Source organism: Ixodes scapularis, unplaced genomic scaffold, assembly GCF_016920785.2.
Source record: "Ixodes scapularis isolate PalLabHiFi unplaced genomic scaffold, ASM1692078v2 PGA_scaffold6__148_contigs__length_123643588, whole genome shotgun sequence".
In the NCBI taxonomy this organism is placed as follows: Eukaryota; Metazoa; Arthropoda; class Arachnida; order Ixodida; family Ixodidae; genus Ixodes; species Ixodes scapularis.
The window spans coordinates 102,968,553-102,996,396 of NW_024609881.1; the positions used below are offsets into that span (position 1 = coordinate 102,968,553).

A 27,844-nucleotide genomic window follows, 5' to 3' on the forward strand; every position below is an offset into this window, starting at 1 on the left:
AAAGTGAACGCGTTGTCCGGAAAAACTGACAAGAAATGTCTCAAATTCTTTCACCTTAACGTTAGGTCAGCGCGATCTCAAAACGATTACCTCTTTTTACTTTTTAACACTTTTCAACCAATGTTCGATATCATCATGCTCACTGAAACCTGGTACAGCGATGACGACGATGTTTTTTTTTTACCGGGATATGAACACTTTTATCTCATCCGCAAACAAAACCGCGGGGGTGGTATATCCATCTCGATGACAAACAAAGGTTTTGATATTGCTTTCGAATACTCAGCAATTACAGGTCATTACAAAATACTAGGCATACGTAAAAACCTTGAAGTGCATTATGTTGTTTACCGCCCACCATATGGAAATCTGTCCAAGTTTTTTGAATTTCTAGAAAAGTTGTTTAGCTCTATGACTAAAATAAAATGCAATTTCATCCTTGGAGGTTACCTAAATATTTATTTTCTTGATCTATCACGTAATCAGTCGAAGTTATTTTTATTACTGACCGCACATAATCTTCAGAATGTCATATCTCTCCCCACGTGCATAACAGCGCCACGTACTTCCTTATTGCAAATCATGATAGGTCAAATATTACTTTTAGAGTAATGTGTTTAGATTTGAGTGATCATTTGTCTATATTCATGCTGATTCATAAACAAAACGCCAAAGTTAGAACGAAGGTCAATGCAGCTCAACCCGCCAGGTACATTAATATTGTTAATGATAAAGCGTTGCAGGCGTTTAGAAGAAACGTTGAGAGCGCGAACTGGAGCAGTATAATAGTGACAAATGATATAAATAAAGACTCCGACAAATTTATTAAGGTTTTTAAAAGTATCTATACGTCTTCATTTCCATTAAGATTGGTTAGAACTGATAGACGTGCCCGCGAACCCTGCGTTACTAAAGGTCACTTAAAATCAATGCGTGTCAAAGCTCGCTTATATAAAGCATTTTTTAATATCGCGAAGCTTGATGAAACTAGCAGAATTTAAGTCACTGAGAAAGCACCTGAACGCAGATTTGCGGCGTGAGAAGCGGAACTATTATAACCAACTTTTTGATTCTGAATGTATGAAGCATCCTGACTTCATTGGAAAAGACTTAATACTCTCTTGGGCAAAAATACTAACAGTGATAGAATAGAAAAATTATTTATTGATGGGATAGAAAAGTGTGGTTCTGCACTATCAGATGCTTTTAATCGTCATTTTGGGAACGTCGGGTCTGGTACCTACTCAGTGATGCAGCACAAAATATACCCAGAGTTTTTGATACTATATTTGTTTATCCTACCGATGAATATGAAGTTTTTGACGATAAATAATGTTAGCAACAATTACAGTTGCGATGCTGATAGTATAAACATTAAGCCCATGAAATTCGTTGTCCACCTCATTGTGCCTTGTTTAATGCATATTTGAAACCTTGGTCTTTCGTCGCGTGTGTTTCCCACAGGCATGAAAATAGCAAAAGTAACAGTACTGTTTAAGTCAGGAGATAGAAATAGTATGGGGAACTATCCTCCAATATCCATTCTTCCTATTTTTTCAAAAACCTTAGAAAAGCTCATGCCTTCAAGTATTACAAATTCCTCAGATCATCATAGTGTATTAATAGAATCTCAGTTTGGATTTAGAAAATTTAGGTCTACCGAGTCTGCACTTTTGCACCAAAAAGAAATCATTTTAGACAATTTAGAAAAAAGTTAACAACGGTTGGCGTCGTCCTTGACTTTAGTAAAGCGTTCGACTGCATCAACCATGGTATACTTTTAGATAAACTATTTTCGTATGGCTTTCGGGGTGCTCCTTTTTCATTGTTAAGGTCATATTTTGAGAACCGTTGCCAATATGTTTCCGTAAACGAGCATAGGTCCTCTTTCCTTCACATTAATTGCGGTGTTCCCCAAGGAAGCATTCTAGGTCCCTTTTATTTATCTTTTAAATAAACGATATAGTTGCTACTGACTCTGGTTGACATTTTATTATTTATCCAGATGATACAAGCGTGATCATTTCTGATTCAAATAGGGAACATCCTATTAGCAAAACAAATAATGTCCGTTCAAAATTAAAATCCTGGTGTATAAAAAATTTCCTTCATATAAATGCTAGCAAGAGCAAGGCTATAATATTCCAACTTAATTCCAGAACTCAAACAACCTCATCCTCTTTTCTGAAATTAGGCACTGATATTATTCAATACGTTAAAAATAGAAAACCTCTTGGTGTATTTTTTCTCATAACATGTCTTGGAACGACTATATTAAACACGTTCGCACTAAACTTTCTAGAATAGTGGGTGTGATAAATAAATATAGAAACATTTCACCAACAAGAGTCAAAATTCCACTTTTTAAATAACTATTCTATACCATCTTATGCTACGCGCATGTGGTGTGGGGGTCTACCGGCACAACGAATTTAAACTTCGAATATTGCAAAAAATACACTACGAGCTGTAGCTAATGTCTCTTCAACCTCCCCATCCTTGCCTCTCTTTGAAACGTACTTTATACTTGACGTTTCAAACATTTATTCACAACGATTAATATTAACATTCCAGTCTGCCATGAAAGGTACATACGAAATATTTCTCACCATTTCTGAGCTTCATTTGCACGATTCCATTCGTCAAACTCGTCAGATACGCCCATGGCATATACCAGAATCACAAACTAACTTTGGACGTCAAAGAATTAAACATGCACTTTCCGAGCTACTAAATCATATCTCATGATTAGGAATTTATGTTATGTCAGTGAGCAGGAATGATATCCCTTGCATTGTATAATACTTAAAACAAACCTTTTATTGTATTTCTTTCTTCTCTTTTTTCGCTAATTTTGTTCTATTGATTGATGTCCTTTTTATGTTAGTGTTGCTCGCCTTGTGGGGGTACCAAGGGCCGGTCAAGCTGCAAATAGCAGCTTTTTTTCTTTGGTTTTCCCCCATCATTGATGGAAATAAAGAAATGTTTCAAATGTTTCAGATTGAGCTGGCGGCCATGCACAAGACCAGAAATCTGCAGCGTATATGCGATATACGAAAAGTACCTAATGAATTAGACATTCCGGTCATTTGAGCGACGCTATTGTAAGGCGGAGCACACGAATTCCTATTTTACCGCGCTCACTTTTTTCCTTAAAACAGCTTCACCATCAAGGCCGACAGCCCCAGCCACCAAAAACTCCCGCGCCGTCGCCGCCGCTGCCGTCCCAGCTCCTCTGGTTCTCCGTTCATCCGCGAGAGAGCGAGCAGCGGGCTGGAGTTGCGAATATCACCAATTTATTAAAGCCCGTCCTCTCTGCACGCTGCAGCGCGTCTCATTAACGGCAGTTCAGAAGAAAATTCCTGGGGGCGAGAACTTAGCTCTTCACTCAATTTGTGCTGATCACCAAGGAAAAGTAATGTTCACATCCTCAAACAAAAACAAGCGTCTAGAACTCATTGACTCATGACAGTATTTTAGTCGTTTTTCGTACTATATCGTCACTGGCAAAAATGTTAGACTTAGACGCATTTTATTTGGCAAAGCCATCCGTTGCGAGTTAACCTTGCAGCCTTGTTTGTGTGCCTCGCCAGGCGACAGCTTATTTTAAAATACTCCATCTTCTTCTTTGTCTATTAACTCTGAGGTTTTCTGACCACTTGATATAAAGAGAAATAGTCTAAGTGCATTCGTTCACTCATGTTTCTTTTTTTTTCTTTTTTTATGAGCGTGGTAACTTTTTGTGTCCGTGAAAACATGCGGTTCAGTGGTTTGGTGGCATTGTGGATCTGTGTATAGAAGGAAGATGATTAAATAAACGCATCAGTTGAGTTCGAGACGTTGTCTGTTTCTACTTTTTTTTCAAACACTAATTTCTCTTTGTTTTTTTCTACTCCAGTCTTGCGTTAATGTTATTATAGCGAACTTCCACCAGCTCGCCTGTACACTACCCGTATTTTGGTACGTTGCGCAATTCATAATCTGCCTTATCCACCGAATTTCTGAAATATAGCACTGCCTCTCTTCTAGGCTAATTTAGAGAAACGTGTATGCTTACGGGATAGCAACAATAACTACACGGAGTCAATGTTCATTATATCATCTGGACCTATTTGTAGCCTTCAAGTGTCTAGTTTACAGTATGGTTTTTAGTTTGGCAGACCCCCCTTCATTCAATTTAACAACACCTACCTAGTGATCCCCAGGGGGCGGGCTCGAATCTTGGCCGAGGTGCCCGCAATCTGATAGAGGCTAATTGCCGAGAAGGTGACTTATAACCGAGCTTTCGCTTTCATGTCGAAATATCAAACAGGTGCTCGAAATTAAACCTGTCTTCCACTTGGGCATGCCAGATGCCCTTCCTTGGTTTGGCCAGTAACGCCATCAAATTTAATTTAACTGTATCAACTCACCTTAGAAGGTTGATGGCCAAAAGAACCAAAAAGGTTGACAAGACGACGGTGACGATCATCCCTCCTCAGGAATTTCAGAGGCCACGTCGACGTCTGTGATATCCGCGCTCACAAAGCACGGGCCATCTTCATAGGAATCCTGTCAGAGACCTGTTTGAAAGGATACAGCCGGATGCTTTTATCATAGGCCTTCCATTATCGCCCGTTGGTTTACTTTAATCTCTACCGAGGCACACCTCCCACCTTCGACCTAAGCCGTAAGTAACAGCATATAAGAACACACTCGACCTAGTTTATCGGGCGAATGATTTCGCAGTCACAACCCTTAGAACGGCCTTCCGTCTAAGTGCACAAGGTAGCGGGGTTTGCCACTGCTGCACAAATACTCGAGAGGGGCGAGCCTCCAACTGTACTCCAAAGCTGCCCTTGGCCATCTTTGGAGCACTTCATGTCCCATTCAATCAGTGCGCAGCCAACGCTCCAAGGCGATGACGCCAACCAAACAGAGCAAAAATCTCAACGTCAGAAATCACATCCTCCTTCAGTGCATGCGTCTACTGATCACCCACCAAAAACAATCAAGCGCAGAGCACGCGCCATGACCTCGTGTTTTTTGTACTGTGCGTTTTTCTCTTTTTTTTTTCTGGTTTCTTACGCCTCTATAGGCATCGACTGCGCTCTCAGGCATGGTGAAACAAAGTATAAAGCACCCAGACGACACACTAAAGTGACAAGATCTGAATGCAGTCACGCATGACCTTGAAAAGAATAGTGACATCAATTTACCAGTCAATCGCTTCGATTCGTTTTGGGAACGAACTTTTCTCTTGAGCGTGGCAGTGCACATCTAGCAACACGGTTATTTAAAACGCTGACCTGCAAGGTACCTATGTCTCACCACCGGAACCTTTTAATTCGGATAAACCTGCGTGGCTGCGCGACCCCCGTCGCACTGCATATGCTAAAAACTTTTTTTTTTATCTGGGGTAGGTTTGAGGCGAAAAACACAAACAATTAGGACTTACTGTTACCGCAGCGTCCAAAGATGGAGTCGAAAAAACTAATTTTGTCCAGAAATGTACGTCGTTGGGGCAGCAGAAACAGGCGTATACGGCAGGACGTTCGCGATTCAACTGGCAGCTGCATAACACTTTCGTCGTATTTTCGACGCGAACGAATATATGCAATAAAATGCCAAGAGGAAAGTGACGAGATAGCAACCAAGGTAGGCTTACTTATCGCCGATCAAGTCTCTGCTTTATATTCAAGGCGAGGAGAACCAGACCACCTTGAAAACGAGGCTTGCATCTCTAGTGAATCCACGCAGCGCCACCTAGCCAGGACGTCGTCGCGCATCCTCTCACGATGAGCACGACGCTAGCAGGCGGTGACGCCACACCGGACACGTCTGCCGTATTGCGGCGTTCTCCCGTTGAGCTTCAGCGTCTTTTGCGACTCGGGGCGGGCCGGAGATCCACTAAGGATGACGTCATTGGCAGGCCTTGTCTTCGAGGTGGTATTGGGAGAACGCGCAAAGCGGAAAACCTGTATGCGCAAAAACCGCTCGAATCGTGTGCACTCTCGAGGCAAGAAATGCGATGAAAAAGTTCCGAGGCTAGTTCTGCAGCGTACAAAGAGATGGCAGCACGGTGATATGCGCAAACCAAAAACGTAACCAAAATTTGTTGTTGTAATATTGTTTTTTTTTTTTGCTTTTTCTTTTTGTTTTGTTTTTTGTGGGGGGTGTTTGGTTGTTTATGATTTGGGTTGCGGAGGGGGAGGGGGGGGGGGGGGTTCATAATGCATGTACCTTTTTTCGTGTACTCTCGTCCCCAGCCACCTAATAGGCGTATCCGGTATGGGCGACGAAAAAATATCAAGACGTTTCAACCTGAAAATAGTAAAAATAGAGAGGGGAGGGAAAACGGGAATTTGTGACGGTTACGTTTATGTCCTAAATGCCGTCTATTGGCGTGGCGACGGCAAAGCAATGTTTTCGCCCATACTCAACGTTACTAGAACAATCAGTTGGGAAACTCGCCGTCAAAACCTGATCCACTGGCGTTCACCGAGACCGAGCTAAATACGACAACAGCGCCAATCTTTATCATTTGTCTGTACGTGGTCACCTTGAGCTTTTAGAAAGCATGTTTTTGCGTAAAAACAAACGGAAAAGACTCTTTTTGTATGAAATTTGTTGGAGTTCAGTACAAAATAAAGGGCGCGTGATGTTTTTATCATCTTTAGTTTGCAAGGTTTTGCGGAACAATTAATATTGTTTTTATACAACCATGCCTCAGCGGTCCTTTCAGGTAGCGCGTCCCGACCTAGGTGCATTTTAACTTCGGTAGTAGCTCGCGGCGCGTCCGCTGGGTTGACGGGGGTGGCACCCCTGTAACCTCTTCCGCTGTGTCTGTTTCGGCACCAAAGTGGCCGATTAAAGCGAAAATAGAAGTAACTTGCAGTTCCTCGAGTGACCGCTGCGGGAGAAAACGCGGCGTTGTGTTCGTCACTAGCTCGGTTCTGGTGGACAGATTGGGGCCACTCTTTCAGAGCAGTCTCTATGGCAGTTTCCCAACTGAGTGGTTCTAGTAACGTTGCCCATACTCAACGTTACTAAAACACTCAGTTGGGAAACTCGCCGTCGAAACCTGGGCCGCTGGCGTCCACCGAGACCGAGCTAAATGCGACAACAGCGCCACTCTTTATCGTTTGTCTCTACTGTGGTCACCTTGAGCTTTTTGAAAGCCTGTTTTTGCGTAAAAACAAACGGAAAAGACTCTTTTTGTATGACATTTATTGGAGTTTAGTACAAAAAGAGGGGCGCGTGATGTTTTTAAAATCTTTAGTTTGCAGGGATTTGCGGCACAAATAATATTGCTTTTATACAACCATGCCTCAGCGGGCCTTTCAGGTAGCGCGTCCCGACCTAGGTGCATTTTAACTTAAGTAGTTCGACGCGGCGTGTCCTCCGGGGAGACGGGGGTGGCACCCCTGTAACCTCTTCCGCTGTATCTGTTCTTAAAGCCAAAACAGAAGTCACGTGCAGTTCCTCGAGTGGCCGCTGCGGGAAACATGGTGGCGTTGTGTTCGTCATTAGCTCGGTGCTCGGAGACAGATTGGGGCCACTTTTTTAAAGCTGTCTCTATGGGAGTTTCCCAACTGAGTGTTTTAGTAACGTTGCCCATACTAAAAGTGACGACAATTCAAGATGGCGACGCCCTTGCGGAAAAGGTTTGGGTTTCGGAGGGCGGACTGAAGCCACATACGCTTCCCCCCGCGAGTAGTTTTGTGAACAGTTGAGCTCCCCTACTCGATTTGTTTTTTGTGTGTGGAGAAGAACATGGGAAATTTTGAATAAATTTAAAACAAGAACGAAACGCGAGCGTTATTTTTGCTTCAAACTCGGAAAGTTTATAAATGACTGGGCAGGCTTATGGCGAGAATGCATGCAGTGGGGGGTCGTGCAAGCTGTTTTGAATGGCGCTCGTGCTTCATCACTGAAAGACTGAGACATACGGCGACCATCCCTGACCTCCTTTCATCTTCTTTTCTTTCTTTCTTTTAGTGTCCTCCAAAGAAGCAATTTGCCAACTGGATCCCAGGAATGACGATGCGCCAAAGTTGAAACGAAACAAAATTGAAGAAAAATTTGCAATTTTCTTTCGATTTACTGACTAAACCGTCATTTTCAAAATTGTGTTGCACGAGGAAAGCACCATACGCCGATGCGCAGTCTCGACTTTCATGGCACGAGAGGTCCAGTTCTTAAACATCAACACGTCTTCCTTTTCAACCTCATGCTTCTATTGTTGTTGTTGTTGTTGTTGTTGTTGTTGTTTCTTTCTCATTGTTGCTTTAAAAGATTTTCGTAGCTGCCGAAGTCCTCTCGGAGCGCCTCCAGCGTCTCAGCGTCGCCCTCCACCCACATCTGTGTCATTTATTTCTGTTGCTGTCCCAAACACATTTGGGGGCTTCACCGAACTTTCGCTTTGACGCAGGGGCGACCGCGCTTCGCGCTGTATAGTCCGAGTTCGCTTTCGTAAAATCGAATTTCTTAAGATGAAAAGTGACAAGCAAACGGCAAAAATGCTCACGGATTTTTTTTTATCTTTTGTTGTTGCCATTGTGTTTGTTTTTTCGCCCACTGGTTATACTCATTTCTATAAATAAATAACCCTTTACTCATGAACTTTTACATCAGGAAAATGGAAAGGAAACATGACAATCACGAAGTGGAGGTATCTTCGTTGCTTTTTCACCTTCCCATGATGCCGCAGACTAGACGTAGTCACTGATTTGCATCCGACCAGATTTACTGCGATAATTTAAATGAAATCTTTTCTGGAAAAATGATCTCGAAAATATGTCAATAATTTACAGTTTGTCTGTCATTCAATGGTTTCTGTGCGATTCTTTTTGCAATTAAATCTATAATTTATCAAGCAAGAAAAATTTATATAAGGCTCAACATGAGTAAAAATAAGCTTGCTGCTCTGATCAAATCGAAGCGTTAAGCCTCACTTGTATCTACCACCTCGTCCAAGGTACGTACCGTCATATTAGAGCAAAATCAAAACAAAAAGTTAAAAAAACGAAAAAAAGCTAAAAAATTATATCCCATGGCGATCAACTCAGAATGCGAAAGTAAAAAAAATTGAGCTTGCTAACCAACTAAAACGATTACGCTGTTTCGGTCTAATTTGGTGGAAATTACATGATTAGAAAGTTATTTAAACTGTACTTTTGATGGTGGGCAACCTGGGAATTTACACCTCCGGAACAGGTTGCCCGCAGGCGAAATTGTATATGGCCATTTCCAGCGCGAAGGGCCAAGTGCAATTGGCCACGCGAGCTACTCTCCGCTGCTGATAAAAGTACGTCGCAGCCCATGCGCCGGATCGCGCATGGGCTTTTGGGATCGCGGCGGGGGCGATGACGGTGAATAGATGACTACGTGTGCTGAACCAGTGCGTTGTGTCATTCTCCAAGACGGATAGCCGGAAGGGAAATTCCAGAATGGCGCCCAACGTGGGGCAAAGAGCCCATGGACTTCGTCAGTGGTTCTTGCTACAAAGAAGGACAGCACAGCCAGGCTTTGCATTTGATTCCAGGAGCCTAAACAAAGTGTCAGTCAGAGAGAGTTACCCGTTTCCCCCATTATTTTTTTTTCAGTAAGGTACGCCCTTGGAAACGCGACTGTTTCCACTGGCAACGCGGAAACCTCGGTCCTCAAGTTCCATCCGTCGCAGTCACCTTCGGGCCGCCCGGAGAATGTCACTGTCCGCCCTACCGAGGCCCTTTCCGGCTCCGCATTCTCGCGATTATGAGAACCCCGACGCTTCCCATCTTGCGGTGAATCTTGGGATTCCCGTTAAGTACGGTCTCGGTCATTAGATGCCGGGTGCGTCCACCGTTGAGGCATCCGGCGGGAGGTCCTTTGCGGCCCCGAATTCTCACGGTTATGAGAACCAGGACTCGCCCTTTATGGCGGTGGATCTCGTGAGGCCGCTGAGTACATATTCAATCATGAGGTACTCGGCGCGTCCGCCGTTGGGGCGGACGGCGGGTAGTCCGTTGCGGACCGTTTCGGTCATGGAACGTTTGGTGCGTCCGCTTGTCCGTTGAATCCCAACGCCGTCCCCTTTAAATGAGCCGGCGCGAGGCGCGGCCTTGGTGGAACTTCAAGGACCACAGACGGTCCGGACATCGCAACACCAAGGGAGGCTGTTGTGGATGGCCGATGGCCCAGAAGCCCTTTCCAGCCCCCCCCCCCCCCCCCCCCCTCGGACCGCAACAACGCCCTCAACCAGGAAAACCGGTAATACTCCTCCCCGCATTACGTAGAACTGAACCCAGAACTAAGTCGATCGAGCCGAGTATGAGAGTTACTGTGCTCGGCTCTCCAATCCCCGCGCGCCTAGATACTGGTGCAAACTTATCACTTATTGCAGATCGGTATTCGAGGTTGGTAAAAGGAAAAAGACTAAGTTCCACACAGAAGGTGTCAACTTGCAGGTAGCGTCGGGATCTGTACTACGTGCTGCAGGCACCGTGAGATTATGGCTCTCTTTCCACAACAAGAAACGAAGGCAACGGTTTGTGTTTCTGCCGGGATTACCAGTGCCCATGATCCTTGGCCTAGATTTTGTCGTGGCGGAGGGACATTAAACTTCGCTCCAATTGCCTTTCGGCTGGGAAACGAGACTTTGCTACCGCCATTTACCAGACGAGAGAGCTGCATTTCTGGAGACGCGATTTCAAGGAACTTTACGGGAGACGATTTTTTTTTTTCTCCCAGACAGAGTCAACGAGGTGGTGGAAAAGTGTCTCGGTAGCAGCTCCCAAAAGAAGCTGTTCCAGCACCTTCTCGCCAATGTGCACGGGGAGACCTGGGGAACCCGATCTCTTACTGCACCGAGTCGAAACCAAAGATGCACCCCCCGGAGGTTCAATGCGAGAACCATAGGTGCTCACAAGCGGAAACTTCTTCATACGTCGCTCACAGGTATGATCGACACAGGCGCTGTACGTGAGTAGAAAAGTCCATGGGCTTCGCCGATGGTCCTTGCACCAAACAAGGACGGCGCAGCCAGGCTTTGTGTTGATTACTGGTGCCTGAACGAAGTTTCGGTCAGAGACAGTTACCCGTTTCTCAATATTTTATCAGTTATGTACGCCCTCTGAAACGAAAATATTTTCACAACGCTCGACTGCAACTCCGGATCTTTTTAAATCACAGTTCATCCGGCTGATGTACAGAAGACTGCATTCATTTGCGACGGGGAATCGTTTAAATTTATTCGCCTTCCCCTTTCGCTTGTCCAACTCTCCAACCAACTTTCAACGCGTAATAGACGTCGTCCTCAGCGACGCAAAGTACAAGTTTGCGATGGCGTACACCCGCCGGCGATATGAAGGTGAACGCCGGACCGTCGGCCGGTCCTGCTATCAGCGTCTTGACGCGGCTGCCGTGGCGGCTCGCTTTCTTTTCGTGCGCTTCACCGAGATTAAGTGGTTGGATCGAGCGCTGTTCTCAGCTCTACTTCTACTCCCCGCAATCGAAACCCGAAGTGGGTTTCGATTTCGGCATCGCTTTTCATGGGCACCGTGCCCAAACCATTGCCGGAAAATGATATGCACATGGCACGTAAACTAAAGCGAACGTTGTTAGGTATGGTTTATCAGTGACTCAGCCGCTTTCTTCATTCATGAGCGAACGATAATAACTGCAAACGCTAATAACTGTTCTTCTGCTTAAGAAGCGAAAAGTATAAGTTACTTACTGATTTGTTCCGCAGTTTTCGGTTTGCAGATATCACAACAAAAAAAACTACTAAATCACATTGTCTACCGATAACGTCTGAAAGGCTCCTTCCGGAATCCTCCCGCTTTCTGCGGGGAGTAGTAGCAGAGGTGAGAACAGCGCTCGATCCAAACGCTTAATCTCGGCGAAGCACGCGATAAGAAAGCGAGCCGCCACGGCAGCCGCGTCAAGGCCCTGATAGCACGGACCGGTCGACAGTCCGGCGTTCACCTTCATATTGCCAGTCGGTGGCGATATGAACGTGAACCTGGATGGCGTAATTGTGTTTTCACGGCCATTCAAGGAGCATCTGGGGCACCTTCGTATCACACTCGGACAAAAGCTTCAGGTCGGCCTTGCGATTCATCCAGATAAAATTCATTTGGCCTGGCCGGTAATCTACCTTGTTGGCTTTGTAGCAGATGGTGGCACGCTGTGCCCGGATGAGGATAAGCTGCGCGACATAACGGTGTACATACCGATCAGATTACAACATACACAACGCGTAGCAAACGATCGAGGACAAGGCAGCCAAGCGAACAGCGTCATTGGTTGAAAGTCGGGGGGCAAGAAAAATTCAACAAACACGCCGAAGACACTTAAGACTGCTTACGTGTGGGAATGCTTTCGCATTCCTACACGCAGTGCGCCACATCTTTCTTTTGCACGCGGCGCTCTGGCGGCGGCATCACGCTCTCCCACTGCGCAGGTGCGGCGCACCCGCCGGCTCCACGGCTTCAGTGACGAAGCGTGTATGTTGCTGTGCTCCTCTTTGTGTTTTGATTCTGCGGAGAGTTCGTTTTAGCCTGGAGCGGCGCGTGCTTGATGACGTGTTTTTATGGCCATCTTAAGGGCACAACGCCGACGCCGCCTTTTCGCGTAATGGGACATACATGGTATTTTCGACTTAAAAGCACGTGGGCGCGTTTGTGGGGTAAACAAATGCACAAGCTAAGCAAATAGCAGACGAACTAGCACGCCGTATAGAGATTAAATTTCGCAATTTGCCGAAATAACGAAACCTTTAAACCAATTGCTTCTCAAATATGCATGGGGGGATTTGCAGCATAAATTTCCGTAGAACTGCGACCTCAGCTGAAGAAACGCCCACGGGCTCCTGCCGCGCCACGATGTCGTGTGCGCAAAAAGGAAATGCCCGTGGGTGGATTGGAGTCCAGCAGAGGGCAAATGCGCAGCCCCCGCGCCGCCATCCCGAGTTTGCCGAGTCGCGCGAGACAGTAGCGTGAACGGCCCGTGGCGCAGAGCACGCGAGCTCGGCCGCTCGGCCGCTGTCTATACTCCGTTTCACGTGATGTTGTGCCGCAGACAAGGCTAGAAGCGCTAGCTCATACCGTTGTGAGCTACTCTTAACGCACGAGAGCTTGCGCCGCCGAGATGTGCCCTAAAGCAAGGAACGCGCGCTTGCAGCCTTTCCTGCGGTACATCATAAGGTGAAACAAAGTATAGAGCAGCCGAGCTGCTCTAGATAAAAGTCCCCAGTGCCTTTAGTTTCATCTCTTTTCTTTTCTTTTTTTTTTTTATGTGGGCTTAATCTTAAACTAATTCGAATTTGTACCATCATTCATAAGAATAATATTAATTATGCGTTTTAGGTTTCATATCCTTCTGTATAAGAGTAGCGACCGTTATTTGACGCAGTGATCTAACTTACTATTTTTTGTATTATTACGTTATGCTTCCCTAAATAAGGCTAGATTTTGTATAGAAATCTGGACTCTAGAACAGTTATTTGCCTGTCTGCGTTTTTTTCGTTTTTTCTTTCTTTTTTGTGTTTGCTAAAACACTAACCTGTCGAGCTGTGTACAAGGGTTGTGGAGCATAGTCGGGTAAGGTTTGTTTACCTTTTGCCTCCCCACCTGGGACCCAGCCAGTCCAAATAAAGATTATTACGAGCGAAGATTGTGGTATCACGGCTGCCGGAGCGGCTTCTATCGCCATTTTAATCAGACAGGTGCGCGTTGTGTTGAAGCGAGCAAACAACCAAGCCAGTAGATAAGAAAGGGGGCGCGTGCGCACTGCGTGGTCCTCGGCAGCAGGCGACGAGCGGCGCTCCGGTGTTATCTGTGTGACGTCACTTCCGTCACAAAGTTTTCGTGACATAGATATTTCAAACTTTGCACACCTTCCAAGCGCTGAGAAAGACGTAGTTCTAGGTCAAAATTGTTCGGTGCATAGGTCTACTAGGCTGAACGAATTTTCCTAGAACTACGTGTGGGCGACACAAGGAATGAGGGGAGGCGTGGGGGGTGTAACGCTTCGCCGAGTCACGCTTGCGAGTCGCGTGAACTGCCCGTGTCGCAAAGGACGCGAACTCGGCCGCTCGGCCGCTGTCCAGAGCGATGAGCGAAGATTGTGCAATCACGGCTGCCGGAGCGGCGTCTATCGCCGTTTCAATTAGACTAACTCTATATGCTTCGCTTGCGGAGCAGAGTATCGTAATGGTGCTTCCAGGGCGGCCATGTTGAATCCAAGGCAGCGCAGCGGGAGGCGGCCGTCGCTTTTGGAGGAGACACGGAGGCGCAGGCTGCGTGGCTGTGAGGCGGCGTGCGAAGCAAAGAAGATAAAGTGCGGCGACACGCGGCGCGTGCGTCGTCGTTCCGTCATCTTTCGTCTGTCTCTCTTTATGCCCTCGGTAGAACGTAGAAGGCGACGAAAGCGTCGCCCCTTCCCAAGCCGTAGCTGTTCGTCGTTGTCTGGTCCGAGGTGCCCGGATGTGCCGGTCACGTATCACTCCGCGAGCGCCGCAGACGCCAGCGACGCGATCGTCCTCCGTGTGGTCTGCTTCCCAGATTCTGGAAACATGTTTTCAAACATCGCTCGCGTTATAAAACAGCCCGATTATAATGTACCCAGTGGCTACCCATAATGTTCAGCAATTAAAGCACCTTGCAGTTCGTTCGATTTCAGTGTAGGGTGTATACTTCGCAAACGCAAAGCGAGAAACGTGATTCGCCCGGAACTCGACGCCTTCACTTTCGCGTTCACCTCATGAAGGTTGGACACAAAGTTGGTTGCGCAAGGAAAAGGAACGCCATACTCTGTCTCTGCAAGCACATCCTGCACAGTGATTTTAGCTTCAATCCGACAGGAACGCGTCGCGTTGAAGCGAGAAAACGAGCAAGCTACCAGATAAGAAATTGCTTCAGAAACCACTATAGTTGGCTGTCTATGAATTACGATAGCACTCGTCTACGGTAACCTTAAAGACGACGCCTAAAGCCCGAATCACATAGGGCGTATTTTCGACGCATGTACTGGCGTTTCGACGCACATAATCCCGACGTATACCGGGAGACGGGACGAGCGCTTCCTAGATGGCTGAAGGTCGGCGTATTTACTCACGTATTCCGCGATCCGACGGAGACAGACCTCGGCGCTCCGGCGTATTTCGGCGTGGCGTATCCGGAAGCGTACGCCGCGGTGCCGGCCAATCAGCTCCCGAGTTGGCTGCCGGAAGTTGCTCTAGGATTGGCTTGCGTAGCTTTGCGCCCGCCTGGCTAGCTGGCTTGACCTAGCCGCCGAAATGGGCGCTCGCATGTCCCGTTCGTTAGTTTAAAGGCGGACTGTACGAAGTTGTTCTATCTCTTTCGAACGAGCGATGAACGAGTGAAAGAGAAAAAAAAATACCATCTACATAGCGCGCGATATTAAAAAATTATAAAAAAGGAGTTTTGAGGACCGATCATCGCGGCTCTCCTCCTGCCGGGACTTGTTAGCAACTTGGAGATTGCATGGTACATTTTTTTTAAGACAAGCGCCAGCAATTGTTAGGATTTCGTTCCTGATTTACATTCAGTTATTTATGTTCCTTTGCGGAAGGCGATTTTATAGCAGCCGATTCACAACTGGAATCGTTTCATAAAAAGCGCGAGTCGGGCCACGCTGCACGTAACGCCGACGAGGCGCCGACGAAAAGCGCCATGTGTGGTGTTGCCCGACCTTCCCCTCTTCCCTTCTGTAAAAAAAGCGCCCGCCACATACCGTGATCACGCCCGCTGAAACGCGCGTAATTTCGTCAAGAAGACGCCCTATCTGGGTCGGCTTTAAGACAACGTCGAGGACGATGCCCTAGAAGACGACATCAAAGACGCGACGCCTAGGACGACCTCTACGAAGACCTCTAGGACGATCTCTAGGGTGATCTCAAGGATGACCTCTAGGACGGTCTCAAGGACGATGTCTAGGACGACCTCTAGGAAGACCTCTAGGACGATCTCTAGGGTGATCTCAAGGACGACCTCTAGGACGGTCTCAAGGACGACGTCTAGGACGACCTCTAGGAAGACCTCTAGGACGATCTCTAGGGTGATCTCAAGGACGACCTCTAGGACGGTCTCAAGGACGACGTCTAGGACGACCTCTAGGAAGACCTCTAGGACGATCTCTAGGGTGATCTCAAGGACGACCTCTAGGACGGTCTCAAGGACGATGTCTAGGACGACCTCTAGGAAGACCTCTAGGACGATCTCTAGGGTGATCTCAAGGATGACCTCTAGGACGGTCTCAAGGACGATGTCTAGGACGACCTCTAGGAAGACCTCTAGGACGATCTCTAGGGTGATCTCAAGGACGACCTCTAGGACGGTCTCAAGGACGACGTCTAGGACGACCTCGAGGGCGATCTTAAGGACGACCTGAAGGACGACCTCAAGGATAACGTCAAGGATGATGTCCTAGAGGACGACGTCAAAGACGATGTCAAATACGACCTCTAGGATGACCTCAAGGACGACGTCTAGGACACCACCTGAGATTCCCTCAAGGACGAGCTTAAAAGGTAACTGCAAAGAAAAAATATATTTTTTTAACCAGCCTAATTTGGACCGGATGTCAAAAAACAATTTTTCCGCGAGAAAAAAAAATTACGGCAAGATTTATTGCGTGAGACTGATTTTAGTTTGCGGCTATTTTGTCCGTTTTAAATCGCGCGCCACGAAGTTGGTGTTCCGTGACGTTTAGCCTCAATTGGCTGCTATACTTCTCATTGGCTAAGAGTTTGATTGACAGCTTAGATCTTGGTTGTTAAACCTTTGCTATAGGTTGTAATTTCCTTTTAGTTAGGTGAGTCTTGATATGGGAGTAAAGTAAATGCTCTAGTAGTTTGTAAGAGATAGAGATTGTGGGAAAGATGCCTTGCTGCGTGCCCAACCCAGAGGAACAACACGGAGTCAGGATTTCGAAAAAGGGGAAACTACATTTATTAGTAAAGTGCAAACGGAAAGTTAGTATTAACAAAGGTCATCGGTCGACACCACCGCAGCGTGTATCTTCCACTGCAGGCCCCGCTTCTCTCCCCCGTGGTCGGCATCGCCGCTGCTTTATCAGTTCATTGACTGGGAGTAACGCCCCCCGCGCTCTCTAGGCACAGTGGTGCCCCCTATAGTTTCCAGAAGGTTAAAGATATTGGGCGATGATTAGACAGAGAAGAGCGACTGCTTAAAAACTGGAATGACCTTGTCTATCTTCCAGTCGGTGAAAAGGCAGCATTCTGATAGTGACAGAAATAAGTAAACAAACCGATTCCGCTCAACAGATAATAAGCCTTGCCTTCAGGCAAGGCTAATAAGAAAAGAAAAAAAGAGTCGGGACTCTTTTTATATATCACGCTTGACACGACCTTCCTCAGAAATGACTCTAGATGCTGCTTCCAAAATAGACGAATTAGATTCCTTTTACTTGCATTTCAAGCTTGCTTGTTCTCTTTGTGCGCGCAAAAACAACACTTGAACAGTCGCAGCAAGGACGGACTTACGGCAGCCATTTGCCTGGAACGTTCGGTACCTTTAGTTTCTTGTCTCCAGGAAGCCGGTCGCGTGACCTTATAATCTCTCTTGCGTCTACTTTAACCGCCGGGAGACACACCGGCCTTCACCAGCATAGCGACCCAGGCAGTACACTTCGTTTTCACGCGAACAACACAGATATCAAAAAAGAGAGCACTCGTTGTTTAACTAAACAGTTGGATTTTACTTGTCACATTTATTTGATTCCTTGTTGACAAATCACCAAAACATACACTCGTTGATCGTTGCACAAGCTTGTGTTCATAATCTATGGAAAACAATCCCTCTATCAAAACAATCCAAGGCCCTCTTGCTGGTGTGGACATATTGCTGTACTGCTCGATGGGCATTTCTCCCTGAAAAAAAAGAAATGCATATTTATGTATCCATAGTAGAAAATATCGTCTTTCTTGTGAAGGGAACCTGGGCACAAAGATCAGACGATCCTTCAAAATCACGAAAAAAGTGCAGCGAATTACCTGGCACCGATGAGGTGGTATGGCAAAACGTATGGTGAAAGATCCGGCACGGTGGAAAATCATGCTCAAGGTGAAATGTATGGTGAAAAGTAATATTCAGAATAGACTTTTGTTTTTGGCTAAATATATTGTTAGCCTCGTCACTATCTTGCACATTTAAATCTGGAGTTTACAGCAGGTCTTCGCAAAGATACCGAGCACACGAACGTTACACCCCGCAGCAAGGTTGAAACATGGGCTAGTTGGTAGTCTAACATATTGAGGTATTTAGCGCACCGTGCAGAGGGAAGGGCACCTTTGGACACCTCTGAGCTACCCAAAGAAAGGGTACTTCAGTTTTTGGACCTTTCACTCCACCTGTATGACACCCATGTTTGTTGGTCGTACTGCCTACGTTCCAAGAAAGGCATTCTACTCTATGGCTCAACACACTCAGAAGTCATCAAGAGAGGAATAGCTTTAAGATGTCTGGGCTCTGCACCAAAAAAGTCCTGCCTTCATACTATGGCAGCCAGCCTCAGTATGCACGTCCAGAGGCTAAGAAAATCCGACTTTTCGTCAGTCCTGTTGGCTGATGTGGGGAACGCTCTGGCGAAGAAAGCAAGATGCTTCCAGACCAACAAGACCAGCCTTGAGAAAAGAAGGTCAGTAGTAATACCGTACCTGCACAGGATGTCCCATAATTTAAAAAAACGTTGCAAGCCGGTATAAAGCCAGAGTAGTCTTTTCAGCACCACAAAAAAATTAGTCCAATTTGTCCTAGAGTGAACGCGGATGCCGAGGGTACCACGAAACGCAAGTGCACCACGAAGCATGCAAAGCCATTTTTCTTGTGCGCGTCGGGCGTCGTATACAAGATGCCACTTTCGTGAAACAAGAGTTACATCGGCCAAGCGGGCAGATGCCTCAACGATTGACACCGTGAGCATGATTACTCCTTGAAGGCTACAGTCGGACTTCTTTCAATCCATTGTAGGGAGTGCACATGCAGACCGTTATTCGGCGAGACAAGCATCTTAGGGAGGAACAACGACAAATTGCCCGCGAAGTGCTGGAGGTCTTCCACATCATCTTTGACGACAAGAACTGTGTAACTGTATAATCAGTGATGCTATCAAAGAAGGAAAGAGAATTCCTTCAAAAGATAATCAATGCCCCGTACCAGCCTGGATGAACGAGCGACGTTCATTCACAGGGGCTGGTGGTTGAGGAACGTGTTCGGGGTGGATCATTCCGTCTTCTTCCTCTTTCTTTTCTTGTCAGTAAACCTATAGTTTGAGTGGCGCTCTTTCCTGTCCCGTTCCCTCTACTTTGTACGCTAAATACATCAATATGTTGCACTCCACGATCCAGCATCGGCTACTTTTCTCAATCCAATCACGATCTTTGTCTTACAGTTTGTCGGCCTACTACAATTGACCAAGACGCGGCTTCGAGAAAAATAACAGGGTGGCCTTATATTTAAAGAAAAGTGTATTGTCACTAACTGTTTAACAATAGTTTTAGCGATGTATACAGAGCGCAAGTTCGTCTGCTTCTTTTACAAGGGCTGTGGTGACGTCAGAACACCGGGTTCCGATTGGTTCTGACTGAAGGATAGTGGGCAGACCTCCAGGCAGCTTGCTTTCAGGTCTACCCACTATTCTTCAATCAGAGCCAATCAGAGCTCGGCATTCTGACGTCACCACAACTCCTGCACAAGAGGCAGACGAACTTGCGCTCCGCATTACCATTTTCATCATTATGTTATGTATTTTGCTTTATTGGGAATCCCGCCGTAGTACTTAATGTTTGATGTGTTCCATACCCTTTTTTATTTCTGTATTTTTATTGCGCGCACCCTACTCCAAAATGTTTCAAAAGGCCGCACTGTTGATTGAATACATGAATATACACAGGGGAGGGCGAGGTCCGAGCATCTCATTATATCTCCGCAGCCAATCAGATTGCGGCATTAATCGATAAGAACGCCAAAACAAATCACAAAGCAAAAATATAAACATAACAAATGGGGGTGTGTGTATTTTTATACAGCCTAGAACTTGGTCTGCCTCAACGGGCGACGAGTCTCCCAGCTGTAGACGACAAATTTTGCCAGTGCAGTAGAACCGCTAGCCTGGGGTCTTTAACATGCATCGTGCAGTAGTGACACACGACTCCACGCCGGTACGATGCCCATCCAGATTGAAACGGTCAGGGATGGGGATTGAACCCAGGATCCTGGGTTCAGCAGCGCGAGCTTTCGCTCCACGTGCTCCGAGCTGGTGTGCGCTGACCCACCCGGCCACCGTCGGTGTTGGGCAAAGTACATCTAAAAAGTACTTCAAGTAAAGTACAAAGTAAGTGAGACGTGATGGACTTTAAGTAAAGTATTAAGTACATTGGGTGCAACGTACTTGAACTAAAGTACTATAAATACAATGTGCTTTCAAAGTAAAGTACAAGTATTTTAACACAATCTTTCATGATGCCCCTTTATTCCCCTATACAGTGATTTTTTAACTGGTATGCATTGCCGAGGGCCCATGAATGCATGGCCTATTTTCAAGAACAGTGGCGAACATTTGATAAAGTCAAGTGGCCACAGAGTAGTTATTCTCAAGAATGGATGCAAATTCTTCTGAATTTGGCGCCCCTTGCACTGGATTGTTGCACTCAAGGGGATTAAATGTACTAGGAGAGAGCATGACGTTAGCCCCGTAGCTTCCGCAAGCAATCCTCTTATAGAGGAGTCTCCTCTCCTTAATGCAAAAACAGTGAGTGTGCAAGTACGCTGGTGATAACTATGCATATTATGACGCCTGATATTGGGGTGCGAAAAATTAAAGAACTTTCAACTAGAAGGAAAAGTCAAAAGAGAATGTCTCAAAACATTGGGACGTTCTCCTCTGTTGTCTTTTACATCGACTTGAAAATTTCATTTTTCCGCACCAGTCTCAGGTGCTACATCATGATTAATTTTGCGCTCCTAATATTTTAAACCTCCTCGCTTGCGCTGACCGACCGAGAAGTAGGAGTTCAAAAAGCTACGGGAAAGCTGATACCAGAACAAATGGAGCGATGCGTCGTCTGCTTACGTTTCTGGAAAGAGTAGAATATCCCTCCCAGGTTTTCTTCAGAGTAGACAAAGCATCATTTCGTGATACAAATTTAACAAAAGCGAATTTGGAGAACGTACTTTGAAGTCGGGAATTGTACTTTCCTCGGAAAGTACCAGAAAGAAATACTTCAAGTAAAGTACAAGTACATACTCAGAGAATGTACTTCAAGTAAAGTACAAGTTTCCTAAACCTACTTGAGGTAGTACTTTAAGTACAACGTACTTAAAGTACTTCCCAACACCGGCCACCGATTCCCCCAAGCATATTACGCCATGACTCTGCGTTTCGTCCGCTCTCATGCACTGACTACAAAAACTTGTACCCCTGTCAGGCGGGTATGTTAAAGATCTTCAGAATTAACTCCTCCAAAGAGCCGACGAACCAGCGCACACCGACAAGCTAGAGATGGTGAGCTGAATCGTCGATTATTTAAAGGAGTTCGTTCTGAATTTCTTTAACGTGAACCGTCTGGCATAAGTTCTAGAGAACATGCACGCAACGACAGCAAGGACATCAGGTTGGTCAAATTCAGACATAAAATATTAATGTCTCGAAAAAATAATCCTGATAATGAAATAAATACCTCCCAGGTAGCACGTCAGGGAATCCCTAAACTTGGTACACGTTTGGCAATCCTAAAAACCTAGTTTAATTGATAATTATACTGTTTGACTCCAAGGCGTTAGTGCTTGAGAACTTTTTTTACGTTTCTGTGGCTCTTCTTCGGCTTGCCACATAATTGCCAAAGTTTCAGACTTGAGCCTAATATGCCAGGTAAGAACTGAAGAACCAGCAGCAAAGCCTGAATCTGGCACATGTTTACCAATTTAGGCCCACAGTCACCCCATGAAACCGAACGAGCAGAAGTCGAATTTAATTGTGGCAATTTAGGCCCAAAGTTACCACATCAAGACCGCGGACAAACATAGGTGAAGCCTAACTGTGGCACACGTTTGGGGATTTAGGCTTAAAGATGCCAGATGAGAGCCAGACTACTAGCAGTAAAGCCTAACTTTGAAACTTGTTTGGCGAATTAGGACCGACGAACCCAGACTCTGACCAAAGAGGGTGAGATTTGGGTACATCTTGGATTTTGCGGGTTTTTAAAGACTTAAACTTTAAGACAAAAAAAAACAAACAAATTTTCAGCCAAATTACTGTGCTACCTGGGCATACAGGGTGTCACAAAAGAAAATTTACACGGTCTTTTTTACCGCAAAAATAAACTAGGCATCGCCGAACGCTCATTCTCCGCCCAAAGGTAGCGCTAGAAGTCACAACTTGATGCCAAAGTTTCAGCCCGATCCGATAACTTAATCAAAAGTTATAAATGATTTTCTGAAAATTTCAATGGGAAAATGGCGGCCGACGGAGTTTTCAAACATATGGGGCTCTATGGCACCAGAAACCGAAAACGGGCAAAAATGGGCTCCATTTTCCCATTGAAATTTTCAGAAAATCGCGTATAACTTTTGATTAAGTTATCGGATCGGGCTGAAACTTTGGCATCTGGTTGTGACCTCTAGCTGTACCTTTGGGCGGAGAATGAGCGTTCGGCGGCGCCTAGTTTATTTTTTCGGTGAAAAATACTGTGTAAATTTTCATTTGTGACACCCTGTGGTTCTCTTAAATGCACTGATAACGTTCTGATTTGTGACGCAAATGTTTCAGTATTAGGTATTTCTAACCTCTACACGACGTGCATATCGCGGTTCATATTCAGGGCTGCTTTAGGAATGAACTTGCTTTTTGTGATTTGCCGAGTTCCCAACGAAAGTGCTGAGTCATTCTGGCAATTGTGTAGACGAGCTCGACAAGGGCAAGCCTATCTCCCAGGCATTTACGGGGTCCTACTCCAAAAGGCTGGAACGCAATCTTCGGGATGCTAGCTTCGTTCTCTTCGCTGAATCTAAAATATTCGGTCATCATCAGATGTTTTACGGAGGAGCACAAGCAAATGTGGAAGTATAATTTCTTATGATGCATACCCCAGGATTGGCATCCTATAAAGTAAAACACCCTAATTATAGTAACAAAAAAATGGGGTCACTTACCGACACTCAATGCGCTGTGACAATAGTGGCTCGCGTTATGTGACCAGTCAAATTCGAAAATTTCAAACACAACGTGATATTTCACAATGCCAAACATAAATGAGAGGTAGTTAAACATTAGCAACAAACCCAAGAATGTCACCAATATATTTACGCAGTTGCTAAGAGCTGATCTAGGTGAAGAAACAGTGTCATACTCAAGAACACATCTAGATCATTTTCTCTGCATAGTGACCACAAACACCCAGGATGCCCATGAGTAGATCTTTCCTATCAAAAGACGCAAGGGTACTATCATCCTACACCCGTACACTGCAAAGCATCTAATAATGTTAAAATAGCGTTAGTCAAAGCAAGTGGAAGATTTCCGAGAACGCAGCTGATGTGAAGATTTAACGTCAAGCTGAAAACAATCCAATATTTCTTTTTCTATCCGATCGATCCTTCAGGAAGTTCCTGATATGGATATGTCAACGCGATGTCATATGCATCAATTAAGTATGTTCCAAGGGAACCAGGACTGTAACAATGTACTATCCGTTATAATGATTGATTGTTTTCATTATACGCGAGTATATTTATTGCTTTTGTTCATGAAATCTAATTCGTTACTGTCGAGATTTATTTTTTTACTTATGCAGCATTTCGGCTTTCTTAAGGTCAGCGGAGTCTTTCAGAAGCGCATAGAATATTGCCTTTGTAGTATGTTGGAGTGCAATAAAGAGTCACACCAAATCGCAGCCCTAAAAAAACAGACGATCTACAAATATACAAATACATAATTATCCAAGCTCTGGTTGTTTGTTGGAGGTTCTGTTCTCGAAGTATAAAAGCACAAACTCGCTTGTCGTTCGCAGGCAACGAAAGAAAAGCGCGCAGTTGAAGATGAAACCATAGTCGCTTTCGACCATACGGTGATATTAACCATCATCCCAACAAAATTGCTTCATGTCAGTGCACGATACCTGTCAGGGTCAAACTTCATGGGATCCGGTAAGAACCTCTCGTCCCTGTGCATTTCAAGGGTTGGAGACATGCTGCTTGTCCCAGCCTTGTACTTGGTGCCCTTGTACTCGAAGTATTTCTTTGCCTGCCTCGTGGTAAACCTGCGGATTAAGTTCACGATGCTGGCCAATATTCAAACGTATCACAGCTACACGTGATAATGGAAGCGTGCAGTCGCTTACTTTTTCATGTCTCCTTAAGACGACATAAGTTGATGGCCTAGGCCCTAGATGGTTAAACATCCCAAAAAACAGCGCGAAAGACGAAGTACGAGTAAAAGACTCGACAGGACAAGCGCTTTATGGCACTGTCGTAAGAAATATTAAATGACACAATGTATATTTTTCAAGGGACTGAAGTTATCCCTAAAAAGTCATATTTGGGGGTTTTACGCGTCAAACCAACGACGGGCATCTGGCACGCCCCAGCGGAGGACTGAGGATTAATTTGGACCACCTGGGGTTTTTTGACGTGCAACCGAAAGCTCGGTTACACGGCGCCTTCTCCGCAATAAGCCTCCGTCAGATTGCGGGCACCTCGGCCGGGATTCGAACCCACAACATGGGGAACAGTAGGCCAGCGCTCTCGCCTCGGAGCCACCGAGGCGGCTATAGAAGTCATCCCTCTTCCAATTTCTTGGGATGACTAAACTCCGTTTCTCTTTGCATACTGTGAACGCTATGTGCCATTAGAGCCAATCAAATGCGGTGAATGTGCCATGTGACCTTCGGAAGAACATCATCGACGCAGGGAGCGGGTAGTCACGTGTTATATGCAAAGTTCTGTATTGGCTGGTGTGACTTGTAGCGTCCGCAGCAGATCATTGTCAGGTGAAACGCAGTATATAGTGGCTATGTTTAGCTTTCACCGGTTCGTGTATGTTTCTGGGTCACTCGGAGTCTAATAATAGTAATAGTAATAATAATAATAATGAATTGTTTTATTTTTTCGTGCGAACAAACAACCTCTCGGTTGAAAGTGTGGTGCACGAAACATACATGGAGCAAGACCTAAATCAGTGTTGTACGGAACGACGCTCCAAGGAACGGCGTTCCTGGAACGCGTTCCTTTTAGGAGGAACGAAAGAACGCCACCGTTACATTTGTCATCGGTGGAACTGGAATGGGAACTCGTTACATTTTTGCTGGAACGGAAAGAGTAACGGCGTTCCTTTTTTTCGTCCAGTGGGGTCATTTTTATTTTATTTCTAACAGGGAAAGTACGAAAGTACAAACACAATATCTTTACGAAGTGCAGGATCTCGTTAACTTTTTGGCTACTAATCTTATGGATTATTTTGTGTGGTCCTCGCTTGCTAACAGTTTCGGGTGCAGGAGAGCTGGTGGGAATCGATATATTTTTGAGTGCCCGAAACTGCGGCACAAAAAGCAAAACTTTTAGTCGTAGGAAAAGACAAAGAAAGAGGGTTGTTTCAAACTCAGCTACTTTCTTTGGTTCCACGAATCCTCATACACCCAGAAATTTTATTGCGACTACAGCCATTTTTGAACTTCGATAACGAGACCTACAATTACAACAAGGTCACAGATTGCGAGATATCGGACTCACCCTTGTATCCCGAACATTATTCACTTAAAAGATACACAAAAAATAGCCTTTATTCCTTCTCTTGTCCCCCAGCTTCAAACTGAACAACAAATTTAACCTTCCCAACCAAGTATTTGTAGCTTTCAATACTGACTTTCCAGAAGCTTTACCCTCTCCTTCACTTGCTTGTCTTGCGGACAGCAACAATATGAGAAGCAACTGTTGTCAAGTTCTAACACGGGACTCTGTTAAATTGAAGCGTGTGAGGTTGTTGTAAAATGCTAGTGCAACCTTGGGTAAATGTACATTAAATTTGGCTCGTCTTAATTGTCCACTACAAACATGGACATGGTTAATAGCTGGGATTTTTAACATGCATATTTCAACAAATAAAACCCTACTTCCGCGTGTTTTCTACTCCTGGTGCCCTTCCATCCCGACATGTAAACTCGTATGTTGACTATTAATGGGATAGATAAAAAAAACTCTGATTGATTTAACTAAATATGGTAATTAGCAAAAATACAAATGTAACGTATATGTAACGATATGTTCCATTTTTGAAACTGTAACGGGAACGAGTTCCTTTTTCACATATGGAACTTGTAACGGGAACGCGTTCCAAAAATCAGAAGGAACGAGGAACGAGCTTTCGTTCCTTTTTTTGAGGAACGTGTACAACACTGACCTAAATGTCTAGATGTACATCGCGGGACCCCCCCCCCCCCCCTCCCTAAAAAACGAACAAAAAATGTAGTGCTGTTATTACGGCAAAAATAAACTACGCATTGCCGAACGCTCATTCTTCACTCAAATACAGTGCTAGGGGTCCGAACCAGATGCTAAAGATTCAGCACTAACTCATATCTTATTCAACAGTTATATGTGGTTTTCTGAAACTTTCCATGCAAAAATGGGGCCCATTTCCGCCCGTTTTAGGTAATTGGCGCCATAGAGCTTAAATCAGCTCAGCGAATGATATGGCGGACCATCCGTTTAGAGCTAAAAATCAAGGCTGTGCTAGGGCATTACGTAATGCAAAGCGTCATGCTTGCATTGCGTACGCCACACCGCACACTTCATTTTTAGGTCTAAACGAATGTTCCGCCTCGTCATTCGCTGAGCTGATTTCGTAGATCGCAGAGATTGGCTTTTCGAGTGTTTTGCGGGTAAGTAGACGCGCAGGCATTTCCTGGAGCGTAGGCGTAGAAAGAGTGGCGTGTCACGTACTTTGATTGGAATTTTCCTAGGGAAACCCGGCGCCCAAGCAGCACACTTCTTCGGCCCAGGCTTGGGTCAGACTGACGCGAGCTAGAGCCAACTTGACCCTAGCCTGGCACAAGCTTGCGCCAAACTGGCCCCAGTATGAGCTGAGGAAGCGTGCTGCTAGGGCGCCCATAAATGTACTTTCGGTGTGCTTTAGGACGCTTAGAACCCGTAGATTGAGTTATCTCCAGAAATAGACGATCTCAGAATCCACTTGAGTGCTCTTTTGAATTGAATTGAATTGAATTGAATTGAATTGCATTGGATTTATTTATTTAGGCACTAGGTCTAGGTAATAAGGCAGATGAAAGAATGATTCTTCCTGACGTGGCCCTATTATCCGTTTGCACTGGTCAGCAGGCAAAAACAAAACAACAGATATTAAAGAAGTACATCAAGATACAGTAGCACATCAACAATCAGAACAGCCTATTTTGTATAGAGTTTATAGAATCATCAGCGCTTTTCTTAACTCTATGGAGATGCAAAATAAACCATGTAATACGAGTCAAAATCAATGAAAACACTATCTGAATGTATTTACTCAACGTGGCATGATAGAAGGTACCGTTTTATACCATTTTTGATGCTATGTTGTGAAGCACAATTTGAAATCATGTCCACAACGATTAGATGTTTGTTGAAGAACTTCGGTATTAAAGGGGGCCCTGCAATGACTTTTTTACTGGTTTTAATTTCCACCGAACCTTAGCGCACTGAACGTAGCAACTGAGTGAAACTTTTCTTTTCTTGAAATTTGCTTAATTTTAAAAGTTATAGGCGAATTAAGATTACAAAAACAAACAAAAAATAACCTCCCTCATGACGTCCTTGGTTCCTTCAGTGGCCGTGGACTAGAGGAGGGGTAG

At 45.2% G+C, this 27,844-nt stretch overlaps 1 protein-coding gene and 1 pseudogene across 2 annotated transcripts in view; both read right to left on the reverse strand.

Moving 5' to 3' along the window:
- The window catches only part of LOC8024934 (cytochrome P450 3A14), a 42,529-nt gene extending 30,693 nt beyond the window's left edge, over positions 1 to 11,836 (reverse strand). Inside the window, exons 1-2 of one of the 2 annotated variants that reach the window (XM_040504878.2) lie at positions 11,699 to 11,836; positions 4,413 to 4,562 (exon numbers count right to left, since the gene is read on the reverse strand). In XM_040504878.2, the coding sequence (XP_040360812.1) occupies positions 4,413 to 4,471 (59 nt within the window). In that variant the 5' untranslated portion in view covers positions 4,472 to 4,562; positions 11,699 to 11,836. Of the gene's footprint in view, positions 1 to 4,412; positions 4,563 to 5,437; positions 5,975 to 11,698 lie in introns of those variants that run through there. The other variant, XM_040221233.3, reaches the window with a different exon arrangement.
- Positions 11,837 to 17,773: 5,937 nt separating this feature from the next.
- Positions 17,774 to 27,844, reverse strand: part of LOC115309327 — a 39,205-nt pseudogene continuing 29,134 nt past the window's right edge.